A 15,646-nucleotide genomic window follows, 5' to 3' on the forward strand; every position below is an offset into this window, starting at 1 on the left:
CCGAGACCGGTGGCACTACCTGGCACTTACTGAGTCAGACTTTTAATTGTTACCATCACACAGCGCGAGGATGCCAGCTGTTTGAGCTCAGAAGAGGCAGCAGAATCATCGAGTCCAAAGTCTCTTTGTACGAATGAGGTCAGGGAGGCTCAGAGACTAGCAATTTACGGTAAAAATGCCCCACTGCCAGATCCAGTGCTCATGATATTAACAATATAAATTAGGAGGTGTTGTGAGGACGGGATGAGTTAATCCATGCAGGGCACGTACAAGTGCCTGATGGAGAGAAATGGCTCAGAATCAGCAGTAATTACAATGATAGCATCCGGCACCAGGAAAGGCTCAACAAAAAGCAGCTACTACAGTGACGGCTCCAATTCCCTGTTGGAGTAGAAGCCCCTGTTGGATGAAATGCAGGAGAAGATCTAGTTGAGCACCATGGATGTTGTTCTTTTTCTCTTGTGATACGCATTTCAGGGAGATGTTCCCTTGGGTCATCCTGACGCTCAGGGAAGAACAGGCTGAGGGTGGTGTTTATAGGAATCGCAAATAATGTTTATTGGACTTCCAAGCATATATTTTATTAGAATGCAAATGAGCAGAAGTGACCTTATTACAGACATAATCTTGACTCAGGTCTAATATTTTTTTAAAGTAGGTTATAGGGGGACTTCCCTGGTGGCACAGTGGTTAAGAATCCACCTGCCAATGCAGGGGACACAGGTTCAATCCCTGGTCCGGGAAGACCCCACATGCCGCGGAGCAACTAAGCCTGTGCGCCACAACTACTGAGCCTGCGCTCTAGAGCCCGTGAGCCACAACTACTGAGCCCGTGTGCCGCAACTACTGAAGCCCACGCGCCTAGAGCCCATGCACTGCAACAAGAGAAGCCATTGCAATGAAAACCCCGAGGGCCGCAACGAAGAGTAGCCCCCGCTCGCCGCGACTAGAGAAAGCCCGCACGCAGCAACGAAGACCCAACGCAACCAAAAATAAAAAAACAAATAAAATTGATTCTTTAAAAAAATAAATAAATAAAAAGTAAGTTATAGGGACGGGGGCGGGGCTATGGGGAGTTCGCGTTTAATGGGACAGAGTTTCAGTTGGGGAAAATGAAAAAGTTTTAGAGATGATGGAGGTAATGTTAGCACAACGATGTGAATGCACTTAACGCTACTGGACTGCTCACTTAAAAATGCTTTAAATGGTAACTTTTATGTTATGTATATTTTACCACAATTAAAAGAGATGTTATAAACTCCAGGACCTCATTCATTTAAACACTACCTTTCAGTGATTGGGTCATTCTTTGTCTTGGGTCTTCACCAAGCATCTCCCCATACTGGCTCATAAGGGCACGCTAGAACTTTCTAGCGTGAACCAAGGCTCAGAGAGGTCCAGTAACTTGCAAGGCCACCTTTGCCAAAAGGCACCATGGCAGGGGGACCATGGCAGCACCAGGCACAAGATTCAAACTGCGGTCAGCCAGTCCGACTTAAGTCTTTGGTCCAGGTTGTAACAGGGAAGAGACAAATCTGACTACATGCTGGATCTGTTTCTTTTACTTTAACCTTTGCTTTCCGCTGCTTTTGTTCACTAAAAGGATACTGTGTATACATAATGGCCTGCCTCGGGGAACCCTGCCCCTCTGCCTGAATGTTAAACCAAAGTGCCTTTGTTCAGGAAAACATCCGGACCCTGTCCACCTGTGGATGGCTACAAGAAAGAAGAAATTAACACATCCCCTGCCCGAGGCTGGCCATTCCAGGGGATATTTGCAAACGTCATGGCCTTCTTACTTTACTTCCTCATCTCCTCCCCCTCTCTGTGCTATAAAAGAAACTGGAAAAAGAAAAAAAACAAAGAAATAAATAAAAAAATAAATTAATTAATTAAAAAAAAAGAAACTGGCATCCAAACCCCAATAAGATGGTTTTTCTGAGACACTAGTCTGTCATCTTCTCAATCTGACGGCTTTCCGAATAAGGTCGTCTTCCCTGCCTCAACACCTCGCCTCCGGATTCATTGGCCTGTCCTGTAGAGAGCAGAGCGAGCTTGGACTCGGTAACAAGGTGTTTTACCCTCAACTGTGATGCTGATCATTAAATCTCAAACAAGCAGCCTAGTACTTTTATTCACTGTATAACTGTTGAGAGTTTTGGCAATACTTGCTTGAGAGGCCCCCAGGGTGGCCAGCGCCTCGCTGGGGTGTGGTGTGGCACTGCAGTTGACAATCCCCAGCTGGGAGCCAAGAAAAGGGAAATTGCGGTGGCAGCCAGAGGTGGCAGCAAGCGCTCAGCCTTGAACAATGGGGAAAGAGACTTGAAGGCGGGGGACATGCACATTAGGATCTGGGGGTGGGAGGGCTCAGGGCCGCTGCCGAAATCCAGCATCCTTCTGCTGGCAGAGTCAGGTGCCCTTGGGGCTGGGGCTGTGTCCACCTGGAGGAGAACTGCCTTTTCCTAAGGAGGCCTCCAAGGCTGTCAGGGACCCTGCGGCAGTGCCATCTTGTGGGACTGAGGGTCCCCAAGCCTCGCCTTGGTCTGCGTGCACTGGAGGCCTGGCTCACCAAGATGTTCCCTGAAGACTGATTCCACCTCATCTAGGACGTTTCTAAAAGCAAGGCCTTTCAAAGCTGGACAGACTTGGGGTGGAGTCGGGTTGGGGGGGGGCGGAGTAGGGCAGGGGGCTCAGGCTCCGCCTTTCTCTTGATGAGTGCCCGGAGCCAGACACTGAAGCTGTCTTGTACTCATTTTCCTGGGCAGTAAGATGCCCATTTATCTTCCTCAGGGTGTCACGAGGATTGAATGGAGTAATCCTTCAAGGTGGGGCCTGCATAGCATGAACTAGGTGCTTAGTAAGGCCGGCCCATGACTAATGATGGTTATATTTCCACACCAGGTGCCCTAGGGAGAGACATTGGCCCACACAGGTTTGTAGAACTCTCATTGATGTATTGTGCTGGATTTTTTCCCCAGGTAAATGCACCAGATGTTGTCCTCTGGCACTGCATCTCTTTGTCCAAGAGCTCAGAGTGCCTTTGAGTTTCTCGCTACATCTTGGAGTAGCATCCTGGTCTCAGGCGCCCCTCGAGAGCAAACTCCCTCCCTCCCTTTGTTCCACCCACCCTTACCATCCCTCCATCCTTTCCACCCTCTTTTTCTCCCTCCCTCCCCCTTCCTCCATTCTTAACCCCCTCCCTCCATCCCGCCCTTCCTTCCTCTTTGGCCCCCTCCACAGTCAGGAGAAGGGGGTGCCTACCGTGAAGGTCCCACTCGAAAGCTGCTGGATGAACGATCCTTGGCTTTGAACAAGATGGGGACCGAGCCCTTTATACCCCAGGGAAAACCCTTAGTCATGCGCTCCCCCTCCCCCTCTTCATATCAAGAGGACAGCCTTTCCTGAATTTGGCAGGTGGGCTGCCTCTGAGGGGGAGGAGGCATCATAAGGCTCTGGCTTGCAGCAGGTGAAGCCTGCATATTAAGAGGCCCATCTTGAGCCTCAGAGGAGACCCAGGCTCTAATTAGAGAACAATGGCTCCCCTGTTCCACTCACCCCTCCTCATCTCAAAGGCTTGGAGGCCCAGAGATTATGTCTCGGGGTCATCAGGGGAGCGCCAACGAAATTCACAAGAGCTCTCCCTCCAGGAAAAGGGCTGGCTTTGTCTAGTCTAGTTAATTTTCCAGCAAGAGGGTCTCTGGGGTGATTCTTCTTGTATGTGCCTGGCCTCAGGCCTGGGAATTTGATACCTCTTTCCTTTAGGGGTTTTCTGCACAAGCTGGGGGGTAGGGCGAGATGGGGCTTTGAAATCAGACACCCTAGGTTCCAGTGCCCATCCTGCTTACTCCTTGCCAGAGGGATATGGAGCTTGGAGCTTGTCACTGCTCAGCCTTGACTCTGCAGCCATGGGGAGTAATCCCACGAGGACCGTGAGAATGAGGTGAGCCAGGTAAAGTGCCTGGATGGTAGCGGGGCCCATTAAATCCTAGTTCTTCCTCTTTCCTTGATAGCCCCCTCAGGAACTGTTTCCTTTGCAGATTTAACAAGGAGAGACAACATTTATTGAAAGCCTATTGTGCGCCATAAATGTTTTGACAGGATTTTGTCCTTATCATCTTGACAGTGGTAGGATGCAGCACTAGCTCCATTTTACAGATGAGACAAACAGGGGTCGTCGAGGTTTGAGGAGTGAATCCGAGCTCACGTGTGATGGGACCATTCTTGGCTTACAGGTGAACCTGGCTGTGAGCTGTTCCCTCCACCACTGCCTCCTGGAGAACCAGGGCTCATCCAGTGATCAAATCCAGGAAGAGCTGAGCCTTTACAGAGCCCACTGAAGGGTTTCTTCAAATCATTAGTTGTCCTTGTGCATCGAAGCTTTGTTTATAGATCATTAATTATTGTTCAGTATCTCACGTGCACAGAGGAATGAAGCTATGCCGTGCCCATCCTTTCTCACTAATACAGAAGACGCACCATCTCTAAAACGATTACGTCAAGGGGGGGTAGATGGATCAATGTGGCAAAATTCATCTTTTCAGCATCTCCAGAGCCTAAGTTCTGCTCAATGCCAAGGGGTAATAACAATCTACATAAGTGTGTTGTTCTAGACATTTCTCGGGATTTGAGAAGCTCATCTTCTTCCCATAGCCAACAACAGGGTATCTCAACCTTAGCACTATTGATATTTTCGTCCAAATAAGTTTTCGCTGTTGGGGTCTCCTGTGCATTGTAAGGTGTTTAGCGGCATCTTGGGGCTCTACCCACTAGATACCAGTAGCAGTCTCCCTCCCCAAGTTGTGACAAACAAAAATGTCTCTAGATATTGCCAAACAAACATCCCTGGGGGTCCAGATCACCTCTGATTGAGAACCACTGGCCTACAATATCCCTGGAACCTTGGCCTTTTCCTTCTCTGTTGATGGAACAGGGTGAGAATCAAAGTTTTCACAAGAACTCAGACATAAGAGAATAAAGGCTGTTGTATGGGAGTTTAAAATTTAAGATTGCATTATGATAACACCCTATTTCCTCACTCACACGAGCCCCCAACACAGGGCACCTATTCAGAATAGGTGGACATAGCAACATGCACACACGAACACATAGAGACACGCAACGGGACTAGGAAACACACATGGAATCCCTTTTGCTCCCTTTTCCCCTCCCCCTCTCCTTCCCCCTTCCTTTCTTTCTCTTGCTAGTTTAGCTAGTCTTTTGGACTTGAGGGAAATAGACAGAAATGCACCTGTGCTTTGCCTCCAGGAAGAATCCTGGTTAATGATGTTACCTGTGTAGCTGCATGGTCCCCTTCATTGGCTGGGGCACCATAACTGTCCTATCTCTTTACCTCATCAGTAAACCACTGGTGGCCGCATATGCACAAATGAATAGGAACGCCAGGGTGGAAGCACCCCCTGAGGCCTCCTCATCGCCCTAGGCATCCGCCACATCTGGACTTATTCAGCCCAGGAGGGGTCAACCTCCCCTTACACTCCAGGAGACCGTGGACTCCAGGCTCCGGTCAGTTTTCCTTGAACCCTATTTACTTCCCGCATGGCTGCTGTTGGGATAGTGTGACCCTAGAAAACCGGTCCCATGTGGTGCTCTGAGCCTTTGTCCCCGCTGCGTGGGCCTCAGACGTCCCTCACACTCGGGCTTTTAAAAGTTGTGGTCGTGCGTAATCATTATCCCTGAAGGATGGTTGACGGGTTCCACACAAGCGGATAGCCGGGGGTCGGGACCAAGTCATTCATCAGTCCATCCTCTACTTTCCCTGATGATAAATTACTCTCTGTGGAACCTCAGGGATCATTTCCTGCCAAAGGTCCCTAAGTAATATCAATTTGATCCATCGCAGAGGGTCGGGTCAGATTAACCCACACTTAATGAATGGTGCTGTTTTCTTGATTCCTATCCAGGTACAAATCCCTTTGCCTTAGCAAATTTACTGTATCCTCCTCAGCTTTGCAAACAAGGGACCCTTTGCAGGCCCTAGGAGGCCCGACCACAGCTGTTTATGAGCTTGACATTTGCGTAACGCTGAGGGCCCCTCAAGTGTCCTGGGGATTAACAATAAGTCTTTCTGTGTTTGACCAGAGAGGGAAGCATTGGGCTACTTCCCTCACGAAAGAACCTGATGTTCATGTGCAAGGACACGCAGGGTCTTCCGATGGGGGAAAACTGTCTCCACTTGGCTGCTACTTGGAAAGTGGCGGGCATAGATCATAAAGGAGGGAAGGCTGATGTTCGGCAGCGTGCAAGGTGAGTTAGTGGAGGGAAGCCGTCCCTGCAGTGAGGAATGAGGGGGTCCAGGTGGGGCCGCTGGAGAGAGCTTAGTAACGCTCTGCGTAGACACTCGACATTTACAGAGATACTGGAGCAAACACAGACATGGAAATAGCATACAGGGACCTGATCCCATGAGGGGGATGGCTCATTGTGTGATCGTGTCGTAGAAGGTTGACTCAGGAGGGCATTCAAACCATGCAACTGCCAAAGAAAGGTCTGGTCCTTGAACAGTTCCTAGGACATAACCTCTAAACCCTTGGAATATATTGCTTGATAAACGTCTTTGTATACCTGGGGCTTTGGACCATGCCAGGTAGTCTAAGCTAACAAGGTGATTTGTAGTGGGTGCCATGAGTCACACAGTGTCAGCTTGACCTCTGGAGGGGCTGGAGCCTGAGTAACTAAGCTCAGCCATGTGGGCACTTCATGTCCCCGCATGGCTGACCCCCAGTAAAACCCCTGGACTCCATGGCTCGGATGAGTTTCCTGGTTGACAGTACTCCATACACGCTGTCCCACATCACTGCTGGAGGAATTCAGTGCTGTCCACGTGAGTCCACTTGGAGAAGACAACCAGAAGCTTGTGCCTGGACTCTTCCCTCTGCACCTTTTCCCTTGGCCGACCTTAATCTCTCTCTTTTTGCTGCCGTCAATGGTAAAGGTGACTATAAGAACTTCTCTGACTTCTGTGAGGCCTATCATTACATCATCAAACCTGAGAGCGCCCTTGGGCACCCCCAAATCCAGTGGGACACACAGAAGAGAAATCCAGACCAGACATCAACAAAACAACACTCTCTACCTCCTCGTGAGGGAAGGTTCTCATCGCCTCCTGTTTAGGGGGCTGGGAAGGTTATCTGGATCGATAGTACAGCAAGTCTGATGAGTTGTAGATAAGCGAGTTTGAATAAACTGTATAGAGAAATCATATGTGACTCTCTCCAGAGGATGCGTTCAGCTTTCCTCATTTATCCTTGTGTTGTCTTCCTGCAGTCCCAAATTTAAGCCACTTCAGGGACTAGGTCAGAGTCTCAGTGCCTGGACTGGTTTGTTCATGCTAGCATGGCACCCCACATCCCAGTTCTTCAGTCTCAGTCATCATGGGAGTCCCTCGAGCGTAGCTACTAGGTGTCCATGACCTTGGAGCAGGCAAGGGAGTGAGCATCACTGCATTGACTGTGAGAGCTCTAACGTGTGGTCTTCCACATTCAATACCTTTCACAGATTCACAGGAGAGAAAGAATGGCTGCTTCCAAAAAGACCCACATTCAATTAATTGATGATCTGGCTGCAGCCTGGGTGAATTCTGCAAATGCAGCCAACTTGGGCCAGGGGCCAGGCTGAACAGATGTTGCCCAACTTACTGTTAGGTCCCATTGCTTTTTCAAGACTTCAAACAGACTTGCAGATATTCTCGAGGCATTTTTGTTTTAAGGCTGGAAAAAAAAAAGAGACGGAACTCACGGTATGGAGAAGGAAATGCTACAGAGACATAAATTCTGACAGCACCAGCGATGGCTCAGGCTCTTCCCAGGGGACCAGTATATGGCAGTGCACAGGACAGGGTGTTACTCAGAGTCAACGTCAGAGAATGAAGGAACTTGTGCAAGACCCCCTTGCTAGTTAGCAGAAAAGTCGTGTTGAGAGCAAGCCTCATTTCGCCAGTCTCTGCCCAGTGATGTTTTTCTAACACCCAGCTGTACCAGCCTCATCTCCCCAGTTTGCACAATGCTAATCTGAACTCATTATGATGTTCCGTAAATGTAAAATGCTGTTTGTGTGGAGATTTTAATGTGGTGAGGACAATAGAGGAGCTAGTCAATAAGCAGTTTGCAAGATTTCCCATTCCCTCTCCCCACACCAGGTAAATAGATTTCTATTTTTGACTCCTGAGCCCCTCCAACACCCCCAGTCCAAATGCTTGGTTTTTATGATGCAGGATAAAGGTGACGGTGGAAGGAAAAGACAGCGGAAGCGGGGTGATGGATTTGTATAAGAAATAAGGAAGCTGTTTTTGAGAGATAAAAAAGTGAAAGGCAAAAGGAAAAGAAAATAATCAGAGGAGATATATGGAAACAGAGAAAGAGCCAGAAAGCTTGATTTTAGGAAAGTTATTGAGTGATGCGTTGGAAAATAAAGCCTAAAGAGAGGTTTTGAGATGGTAGCTTGTGGGAAGTGAGAGATAATGGAGGGGCAAAAAGAATAAGAAGAGTTTCTATGAAGTGTTATCATGGATCTCATTTGATATTCTTCAAAAGCCACAAGGAAGGACTGGGCAGCTGAATTGTTTTTTGCTTGATTGTTTGTTGTCACGTAAAGCATGGCCATGTGACCACCTGGCTTATATTTGGGTTATACTTAGAAAGGATTTTTCACAGACTTCAACCTGGTTCCGTGCTTTTCAGAAAGCCAGAGTCCTTGACCAGACAGTTCAGGAAGATGGCACAATAAAATGGCCAAACTATTGGTTTTGGGAACGGACAGACTATGTCAGCCACTTTTGTCAGCAGGAGTAGAAGAAAAAAAGAAGATGTCTGGCATCTCTGAGAATAAATGGGGCTCAGATGCCATAAGGACAAGGACAGAGGTACCATACACATCCACTTCTAGCACTTCAAGCTGCCTTCTTCTTCTTGAATTATTTGTATACGTTTTGCTTTGGTCAGGAATTTGAGTGCTTACATGGTGATTGTCTCCTGTTTCATTTGTCTTTGTCTTTTTAGCTTACATGGGGACTCAGAGAGGGTAAGAAGCTTGCCCAAGAGCACAGAGAAAGCAACAGTGTTTGGCTGGGCTGACTCCTGCTTTTTTTTTTTTTTCAAACTGTTAGGTGAAGGGGACTCAGAAATACCCTAGACTCTTTTTGTCTAGGATTCACGATCACTAGATGAGTTATACTTCCTCCTACTGACCCCGTGCTAAGGCAGGAACATCACTCAGAGTTCTAGAACCTTTTCATAGAACGCGATTTACAATACAGTCCGGCTGTGTACTTACTGTGTGAGTGGAACACCCTTTTCACCCTCTGACAGATGTATGTTGCATTCTTCAGAAACCAGGAATAGTATTCAAGACAATACCTAAAGATTTAAATCAGGGTTGAACGCAATTACTATCCTTTGTGGCTATAAGAAGAGAACCATACTAAAAAAAAAAATCATAATGGCTGAATATTCATAGCAAGGAACTCCCTCTCCATCTTTATAGGCTGTAGGAGGAGAGGGAGAGAATGAGTCTGAGTAGGAAAAAGCTTAGACTTCAGAGTCAGAAAGACTTATTTTTAGTTCTACCATCATTACTTATTAGAATGTATGACTTTCAGGCTGATTACTTAATTCTCTGGGCCTTGGTTTTTTCATATATAAACGAGAAGCAATAATAGAATCTACACTCGTAACATATCCTGAGGATGACATGAGATAACATTTGCAAAGTTGCCCAGTGGTGCCGGGCTTATCATAGGTGCTGGATCAATGATGTTTATTTGTTTATTTTTGTGTGAGGTGGAATAAGAGTGCGGGGCTGTTATAGTTAACAATGCAGCAAATACTTAGCAAAATAATATCCTGCTCTTGGCTGGTGGCCGCAGGGATTGCTTCAAAAGGCTTCAGTGAAAAGGTCACGCATGTCATTAGGAAAAAGAGTTTTCAGTACAGGCTGTGTTACTGACTTCACATAGGACTCTTGGGAACCCAATTCCCTTTCAATCCTTCGCCTGAGCTATGAGGAGGTTGGGCTAAATATTCTCTAACTTCTCTTCCATCTGTATCATTCTGTGATTCTCGCATATTCTGGGGAGCAACTAATTGCTCATGTAAAGCTGGCTGTAAAGATTTCCCAAGTTCTGTCACCCTCAATTTACAGGACACTATAAAACTCTGGAAACCGAGGCACAGAGATGTTGCTGCTGGAACTCTGGGAAAAGTCAAAACTCATTTGCAAGACCCAAGTAGATGTTGGGAAAGGCAAGGTTTCCTGAATAGGGACATATGCCGGGGCAGTGGCCTCCCATTTTTGCTGTAGCCACATGGAACTCTCCGTGGTCCTGAGATGTTCCAGTCTGCCTCTCACTCTCCACCTTTTGCCTGGAGTGGCCTCTCCCATTTTTTGCCTAACAAACTCCTATTCCTCCATAAGCCCTATTAGCTATTTCCTCTGGGGTCCCATGGCTTGTATTCTGCTATACGAGCTTGTATAGTAGAGCTTGTATCTGCTATAGCATCTGTCACACTTCTTTGTAATTTGTCTCTTCACATGGCCAACTGCCCCACTAAACCACGATTTTTTTTTGACCACAAGGGCTGTCCTATTCAACAAGCACACTGAGTAATGCCAGCCTCCTACTCTGTTTCTCTTATCCCATATTCAATGCTTACTATACGATTATAGAACAATTCACTATTAACTTAAAGGGAAAAGAAGGGATAAGCTCAGTTTTACAGATGCTTCATTTCTCTAAATTTAAACTCAAATTTCTTTCTGGAAATGTCTGCCTTCCTCATTATCCTTCCAGCAAATATGCAATATGGATTGTTCAAATTTGATTTTCTTCCAAGGGTATGAGATTAATAGGTTTTTCCTGTGTGCGTGACTTGATTTTGTCACTTACTATGTCATATTTTAATGTGTGTTTATGACCATTTATTCCCCCCAGCTATGAAATCCTCACTTTCTGGGTTTATTTCTGATTTGTCTCTATATCCAGCTGGCTCGGCTCAGTGTTAAATTGATACATAGTGGAGACTTGACACTTGTTATTGATACAAAGAGCTCGATAGAGAAAGAAGGAAGGAATAGTGGGCTGATCAAGTAGGAAAGTATTGTTGCAAAATGTCCTCTTCTTTAGGATCAGCCTGTGCTGTGGAGAAATGCCTCCACCTTGCTGGCTAACACCTTCAGGTCTACGAATCTTGCTTATTTCCCTCTCTGGATGGAAGAAGCGTCCACTCTGGTTGAGAGATCCAAGACCAGGGCCAGGAAAGAGTGATGGAAAAAGGCTGCCAACCTGAACTAGGGGCTCAGAGCCCGTGGATAATGGGCATTTAAAAAGCTGAAAGATCTCGTAAGTAGACTTTGAAAATAACTTTAAAGATCTGAGAGACTGGCCTCCTACTATTGGAGCAGAAATATTCATCTACCTTGTTTGGCTCTGGGCTTACAGCCAAGGATAAATCCCAGAAGAAAGGACAGTGTGTCAGCTTTCCTGGGCAGGAAAACGTCCACACCTAGTCCTTCTTAATATAAGATGGGGTCTGCCTTCTAATTTTCCTTTTACATCTTTATTATTGAGTCAGCAAATGACTGCTTAGGGATTTATGAAAAAACTGGAATTTAGGTGGACATAACCTCTGATTAGTCTCTTCTGGCAAATCGTGCCAGGCTGAGGGCATTGGGGTTCCGGGACCACGCAAAATCCTCTGTAATTATTCCAGCAGATGTGACACAACACAAGTCAACTTGACAGCACTGACTGTGTCGTGGCCCGCCCTTGGCTCTGGGGACCCAGAAAGGAATGAGGTTTCATCCTGGTTCTCAAGGAGGTGACAGTGCAATAGAGGACTCACTGGTGTGTGCATTCCTTGAGGTTCCCCTGTCATCTGTGTGTGGATTACTTAATGCCTCGTCACTTAGTGGCCTGCAGAGGAGCCAAGCAGAATCAGAAGCCTGTAAATACTGAATGTAGAAAGCAGTGAGTGGCTCAGGTTACCTCACTGCCTCCATCCTGGGGTCTCTCTTCTGGCTCATGCAGAGGCATTGCTGGAAAAAGCGGCACAGCTCCATCAGGCAAGGGTTGAGCTTCTGGATGGCCAGCGTGAGGGGAGCAGGGGTCATGGCCCCCTCCTTGAGGAGCGGCTCAGGACACCCTAGAAGATGCAATCCCAGACCATTCACATCAACAAGAATTTAGCAAGCATCTTCCCTTTGTCAGGGACTGTGCTGAGTGAATACTGTCTTGCCCCTGATCTCAGGTAGCTCGAGACCAACAGGTACACATGGCCTTGCTTCACCATGTCTGGTAAAGCTGCTGTGAGACTTCCCAGAGATAGGTAGAGAAAGGAGGGGGTCTGGTTCCTGGAAGAAATCAGAGATGGTCTCACTGAAATTTTATTAAAAATAAAAGTTCTAATGAAAAATTTTATATTTCTCATTAGATGGATGGAACGATGGATGGATGGATGGAGCCATACAGAGATAGATATATAGATATAGATACAGATAAAGATATAGATAAAGATACAGATAAATATAGTCAACTTATTTTCTAAAACTCAGTCTGATGACTGCCCCCATCTGCACCACTCCTGTGTTTCTTTAGAACCTGGAGAAAACAGGGCTATAATTTCCTATGGTAACATAATCACGTCTTTGTGCCTGAAAGGCCCATTCACCATCCACTGCAGGTTGAGAATGGGGCTGAGGCAGATCTTAGGTGATATGAAAAAGGAGACGGTGCAGGGTCCAGCAATTTAATAATGCCCCGTTGACATATGACTAGAACATTCAGGTCCAGGACCATTCAGGAAAATAATATTGAAAGGCATCTAGGAGTGGGAGGGACCTGAGGACTCAATCAGCTTTGAAGGACTCACTTTGTGTCAATTTCTCTCTCATGGAAACTGGCTCCACAGGAAAAAAGGAGAGTTTGACAACCAAAAATTGGAAAAATGCAGCGTAAACCACAGAAACTCCAAGTCCTGAGCCACTGTCAGGAGTCCTGAAATCCCACGTCCAAGCCCAGGAGAGGGATTCCCCTAGAATTCCGTAAGAATGAAGTGTACAGGAATGTCCTTTCACACGGAATAGAAGTAAATGGCACCCAGTGGCTGGGGGTGGACTTTTGGAGTCATCCTTTTTTCCTTCCCCTCTTTCTGCTAACATCATGCTCATTGTAAGAACAGCTTCCGTTTACAAAGTGTACAGCACATTCTCAATGGGTGTCCATGCAATAAAAGTTGATTGAATTAAGTTATATGGAGCTCTCCAGTTCCAAATCACTTCCACACACATTATCTTACCTAATACAAAACCCTGCAGAGGTAAGACATTTTTAGTGCCCACGATAATTGTTATTATTCTTGCTATACAGCGGAGGAAACTGAATTCTGGAATTTGAGCGCAGGAGGTTACCTCACCAGTAAATAGCAGAGCTAGGATTCAGATCCCAGCAGTCTGAATCTAAATTTATCAAACAAACCTCTTTTTATTATACTACACAACTTCGTCCAAAACAAACAAAAGCTATAGGAGCGACAGGGCACTGGTACGTACTTGAAACCTGGTGGGGTCCTGGGATGAGGGCTGGCTCTTCTGCAGGGGTAAAGGACCACGCAGCAGGGAGATCACCTGCAAGGACAACAATGGCCTCGCAAAGGTCAAAATGAAATGGACCTGGGGTATACACACAAGCAGAGAATCATGGCATCTTAAAGATAAAGAGTTCTATAAATCCATAGGGAAATTGTAGTCAAGAAAGAGAAAGTGATTTATGCAAGATCATAGGGTGATTTAATAGCACAGCGAGACTTAGTTCTCCTGCCTCTCCTCCTGCTAGAACCAATAAAATACAATAACAAGCTTAGTCTGCCTACAGGCACCCCTGTCCCGTCACACCCCTGCCCCTAAACAATATTTTCCACCTGGGGTATTGGGTTCCTCTTTCCAGGGCCACATTCTTACCTGCCTGTGGATATCTGGGGGCCGGAGCCTTGGTAGGGCTTGGAGTCTGTGTGCCAGGGGTGAGTGAGCCTGGGATGAGAGGAGAGAGAGGTGAGCTTGAGTTTCTTCTAAGGATGCATGAGCAGAAGAGGCCCCCTGCCACCAGTCCTGCCCTGTTCATCCACTGCTGCTTATCAAGCCAGGTAGCTGGGGGTTGCTGAGGATGCAGAAACGAGTAAGAAATAGACTCTACAATGGAGGCACCCCCAGTGTTGAGGAGGAAATGGGCGAGTCCCATCAGTAACTGTGATACAGTGTGTTGGTGCCATTGGAAACCCGCTAACACTGGTATGAAATGGGAGAGGAGTGGACTTGAGTGGGCCATGTCCGAGCACGGTGCTCCTAGGCAAAGAGGACACGAGATGCTCTTCATTCACCTGAGTTTGGTGTGCACGCTTACCCCATCCCCACCCCTATGCACTGCCCAGCATCATCATGATAGAATGTAGGCTCATCTCAACAATTCTTTTGATCCTGTTCATGAAGTCCTGATTTAAGGACCACTTTGGCAAGTGATCCTGCTGTCAAGATGCATGCCTCTGGCAAAACCAGAAAAGCAGCCTTCTTATAGAAAATGAGGGAGAGGAAGTGGAAACAGGCACTTTCACTCGTGTGGTTAAGCGGAAGGAAAGGGGTGAGGCTGGGGGTGCAACAGGAGCACGGGGATGGGGGATGGGGCAGGGGACATCTTCTCTGGGATGGAGAAGCATAGCTGTAGGTGAGGGGAACAGGCCTTCCAAGCAGAGGAAAGCGCGTAATAAGCAAAGACTCAGAGACGTGAGTGGAAGGCCTTTTGCTATGGCTGGAGTCTGAAGGAAGACGTGGAGGGGTGGGGTGAGGTCTCAGAGCCTGGGCTGGACCCAGTACAGTGTTGCAATCCTGCTTGTTCCTTATTAGGCTCTTCTGCTGGGATGGTGGGTGTGGCAGCATTGAGTTCAACTGCCTCAGTAGCAGAGATGGGCAGCATGACATATTTACAAACAGATAACTATGGGCAGGAGGCCCAACTCCAGCGGGCAACCTGGTGGTTTTCTCAGAGCCGGTCAGCATCCTCTTTGGTTTTTTGTGTTTTTTGTTATTTATTTATTTATTTATTATTTATTTTTGGCTGCGTTGGGTCTTTGTTGCTGTGTGCGGGATTTTCTCTAGCTGCGGCGAGCAGGGGCTACCCTTCGTTGCAGTGCGCAGGCTTCTCATTGCGGTGGCTTCTCTTGTTGCCGGAGCACGGGCTCTAGGTGCGTGGGCTTCAGTAGTTGTGGCACGTGGGCTCAGTAGTTGTGGCTCACAGGCTCTAGGCGCACAGGCTTCAGTAGCTGTAGCATGTGGGCTGAGTAGTTGTGACTCACAGGCTCTAGGCACGTGGGTTTCAGTAGTTGTGGCGCACGGGCTTTGTTGCTCCACCGCATGTGGGATCTTCCCCGACCAGGGCTCGAACCCGTGTCCCCTGCATTGGCTGGTGGATGCTTAACCACTGCACCACCAGGGAAACCCTCAGCATCCTCTTTGGATTCCCTTCCAGGCACTGACTGTAAGCCCCTGAACACAGAAGGCACCGCTGACGCTTGCTGCCTGGGTGTGTTTCTATGTAGTTCTGGAAGATAAGCAGCCTTAACTCTAACCCAAACACAGAGCTGACTTG

General features: G+C 47.3%; 1 protein-coding gene across 1 annotated transcript in view; it reads right to left on the minus strand.

The window, feature by feature from the left end:
* Window positions 1-2,416: 2,416 nt before the first annotated feature.
* The window catches only part of HHLA1 (HHLA1 neighbor of OC90), a 36,386-nt gene continuing 23,156 nt past the window's right edge, over window positions 2,417-15,646 (minus strand). The window contains exons 12-14 of the mRNA XM_082433885.1: window positions 13,561-13,696; window positions 11,999-12,155; window positions 2,417-9,371 (exon numbers count right to left, since the gene is read on the minus strand). Of these exons, the coding sequence (XP_082290011.1) occupies window positions 9,236-9,371; window positions 11,999-12,155; window positions 13,561-13,696 (429 nt within the window). The 3' untranslated portion in view covers window positions 2,417-9,235. The remainder of the gene's footprint in view (window positions 9,372-11,998; window positions 12,156-13,560; window positions 13,697-15,646) is intronic.

This window comes from Balaenoptera physalus (assembly GCF_965194825.1).
Source record: "Balaenoptera physalus genome assembly, chromosome: 17".
Classification (NCBI taxonomy): domain Eukaryota; kingdom Metazoa; phylum Chordata; class Mammalia; order Artiodactyla; family Balaenopteridae; genus Balaenoptera; species Balaenoptera physalus.